Raw genomic sequence first — 3,189 nt, 5'->3', positions numbered from 1 at the left:
GAACACTAATTTTATAACCATCAATACCTTTGTAATTTCTTGTGGTCATGCAGGCACGCTCACCCACATACATGGGTTCCTCGGATGACCTCATTTAAACTTATTGAAAAAAAATGAAGGAATGAAGTAGGAACTCCCTTCACTTCTTATACTCTTGACTTTCCTTTCTATGTGGAATAGTGCCCCTGTTCCTACCTACATCATTTTTATCTAGATTTAATCCTCTTTCCATTACTTAGGCAATTCATTCCTGAAACGTTCCTTTCTCCCATTGGAAATTCTCCTGAAGTGAATCACTCTCAGCCCCATAAAAAATACTCCAGCTAAAAAAAGATTATAATAAATAATAACATGGTTGATTTAGAATATCAATGGCATGATATAAGCAGAAAGTTAGCATTTAAATATCTGAATGTATTTCGGGGGTAGTGTTGAGAAGATAATTATGGAAGATAAGATCTGGGTGCTGTAGTAACTAAGGGGTATGGGGGCATTAAAAGCTTTTTGATTTTTGATTTTTTTTTTGTATTCCAGAGATAACACTTCTCTATATGGCAGTGAAAAACTCCAGTGCTCTCAGTGAGTTTATTCTTCTTGGGCTGTCTTCTGACCCCTACATTCAGGCTATACTCTTCGTGTTGTTGCTTCTGATTTACCTCTTCACTCTCATGGGAAATTTCTTGATGCTGCTGGTGATTACAGCTGATTCTAACCTCCACACACCCATGTATTTCTTCTTGAGACAACTGTCCTTCTTAGACCTCTGCCACTCCTCTGTCACAGCACCCAAGATGTTGGAGAACATGCTCTCTGAAAGCAAAACCATCTTTGTAGAGAGCTGCTTTGCTCAGGCCTTCTTTGTGTTTGCCACTGGTGGCACTGAGGCCTGTCTGCTGGCTGCGATGGCCTATGACCGCTATGTTGCTATCAGCTCCCCTCTGCTCTATGGCCAGGTAATGAGTAACCAGCTCTGTGTTGGGCTTATGTGGTTCTCCTGGGGCCTGGCCTTTGTTGATGCTCTCATCAATATCCTGCTGGCTGTTAATTTAGACTTTTGTGAGGAGCAAACTATTCCCCACTTTAGCTGTGAGCTGTCTTCTCTCTTCCCTCTGTCTTGCTCTGACACCTCTGCTAACTTCACCCTCCTGCTCTGCTCCTCTGTCTTTCATTTCTTTGGAACCCTTGTCATGATTGTTTCTTCCTATGTCCGCATTGTTTCCACCATCTTGAAGGTCAGCTCCACTACCGGCAGAAGCAAGGCCTTCTCCACCTGCTCCTCCCACCTCACTACTGTGATCTTGTTCTATAGCTCAGGTTTCATCAGCTATCTCTTACCAACCTCAGGTTCCTCTCTGGAAATGATCTTCTCCTTGCAGTACAGTGTGATCACTCCCATGCTGAATCCCCTCATCTACAGTCTGAAGAACAAGGAGGTGAAGGCAGCTATGGCAAGAATATTCAGAAAATATTTTAATCCTCTCCTGTAGCAGACACAAAATCATGATGAAATAGACCCTGAACTCTGATGCTACGTAACTAGATGGACTTTAAAGAGAGTTTCTTCATTGTCCATGAGAAATGCCACCAGGAACTCAATGCCTTTTTCTTTTTTGGAAATGGTTGCTTGGAGGACAAGAGAACTCTCAGGATTATCAGTCTTTTTCAGAGAAGGAGAAATGAATTAGCTCTCTTTTTCAGGGGATTGGTTTATTAAAATGTTGATTTATTTTTCATATCTATGTAAACATCTATTGCTATTTGTGGCTCTTTATTCTGTCATGCTTCTGATAATTACAACCCCCAAAACCTTAAGAAAGCTTGATGATCTCAGATTCATATGGTGATCAAGGGGGGGGTGGTGTGATCCTATAACCCAGGGTAGGTTAACCATTCTACCCCTATTTCCTGACAGAATATTGCAAAAAGAAACCAAGATTCAAGCAAGGCTATTCAGAATCTTTCTGTAGGAACTCTGACTACTGAGTACAAACCATGAAAAAGCAAGTAAGCATTGGAATAAAATCAATCTACCTGAGGGTCCTAAACAAACTATGAATACTGTGTCCTGGGCAATTGTTCTTCCTGGGGTCATATTTGTAATAAAAATAGAAACAATGGCAAATTCTTAACTGGTGCCAAGAAATGTAGTAAATTCCTGTGGTAGAATGATGATGTCAGCTTCCTAATCCCCAGGACCTAGAAATATGCTATTTTACATGGCAAAGGAACTGAGAAAAATGTAATCATAATTATAAAATAGGAAGGGCATCCTAGATTATATGGAAGAATTTTATCTATTCATATGGATACTAAAAATTTGTGAACTTTTTCCAACTGTAGGTAGAAACGATAAGTTCCGAGTTAATATAAGCAGGAGAAGGATTCAATCCACTGTTGCTGGCTTTCATGACAGAGGAGTCTGTGAGCCAGGGATCATGGGCAGTTTCTAGTAACTCGAACAAGACCAGCCATCAGTCAGCAAGGAAACAGAAATCTTGATTCATGGAATTTGTGGCACTGAATTCTGTCAACACCCTGAATGAACCTAGAAGTGTTTTCTCCCCAGATCCTCCAGATAAGGCCTGCTGACAACTTGATTTGACCTCAGGTAACCCAGATAGAGAAAATGGGAAAGCCCATCCAGGCCTCGAACCTAAAGTACTGTGAGATAACACATTTGTGGCATTTTAAGTTACTAAATTTGTAATAATTTGTTGTGGCAGCATCAGAAAATGAATACAACATCTTACTTTTATTATAATACTTAACCATCTCAACAAGTATATAGTTATGTTTTTAGTTTTCCTTTACTGGTGAGAAAATGAGACGCAAGATGTGTGTATGCCTGTCCAGGGAATCACAGCAAGGAAATGCTGGAGCTGGAATTTAAGTTAGGTAGTCTGAACTAAGTTATTCTCTCAGTTACTGAACTGCCCCCTCAATTAGTTTACAAGGCTCCAACATCATTTCCGTAGTTATGTACTATCAGACTCAGGTGCTTTCAACCAAAGAATGGTAACTGATCTTGAAACAGGTCTTAAAGGTGAGTGGCAGGCAACAGAACGAAGTATTTAGAATTAGACAGTGATGTGTTCTACTCTTCCTCTTCTATTTTGTGAAACTATCCTGTCCCCCTCCCCACAATTTCTCTTCTCCCTCTAATCAAGCTGTCCACAGTCAATTTCTCTT

At 40.3% G+C, this 3,189-nt stretch overlaps 1 protein-coding gene across 1 annotated transcript; it reads left to right on the top strand.

Annotated features, from left to right (window-relative positions):
- Positions 1 to 551: 551 nt before the first annotated feature.
- Positions 552 to 1,487, top strand: LOC308658220 (olfactory receptor 8S1-like; the record flags this gene model as incomplete). The annotated part of the gene is made up of 1 exon (XM_081310821.1): positions 552 to 1,487. One exon carries the CDS (start codon positions 552 to 554, stop codon positions 1,485 to 1,487), a length of 936 nt encoding a protein of 311 aa, XP_081166947.1.
- Positions 1,488 to 3,189: the final 1,702 nt, after the last annotated feature.

Source organism: Spermophilus citellus (assembly GCF_964194105.1).
Source record: "Spermophilus citellus genome assembly, chromosome: 10".
Taxonomy (NCBI): domain Eukaryota; kingdom Metazoa; phylum Chordata; class Mammalia; order Rodentia; family Sciuridae; genus Spermophilus; species Spermophilus citellus.
The sequence above is the reverse complement of the archived record's forward strand: the minus strand, read 5'-3'. Positions and strand labels throughout refer to the sequence as shown.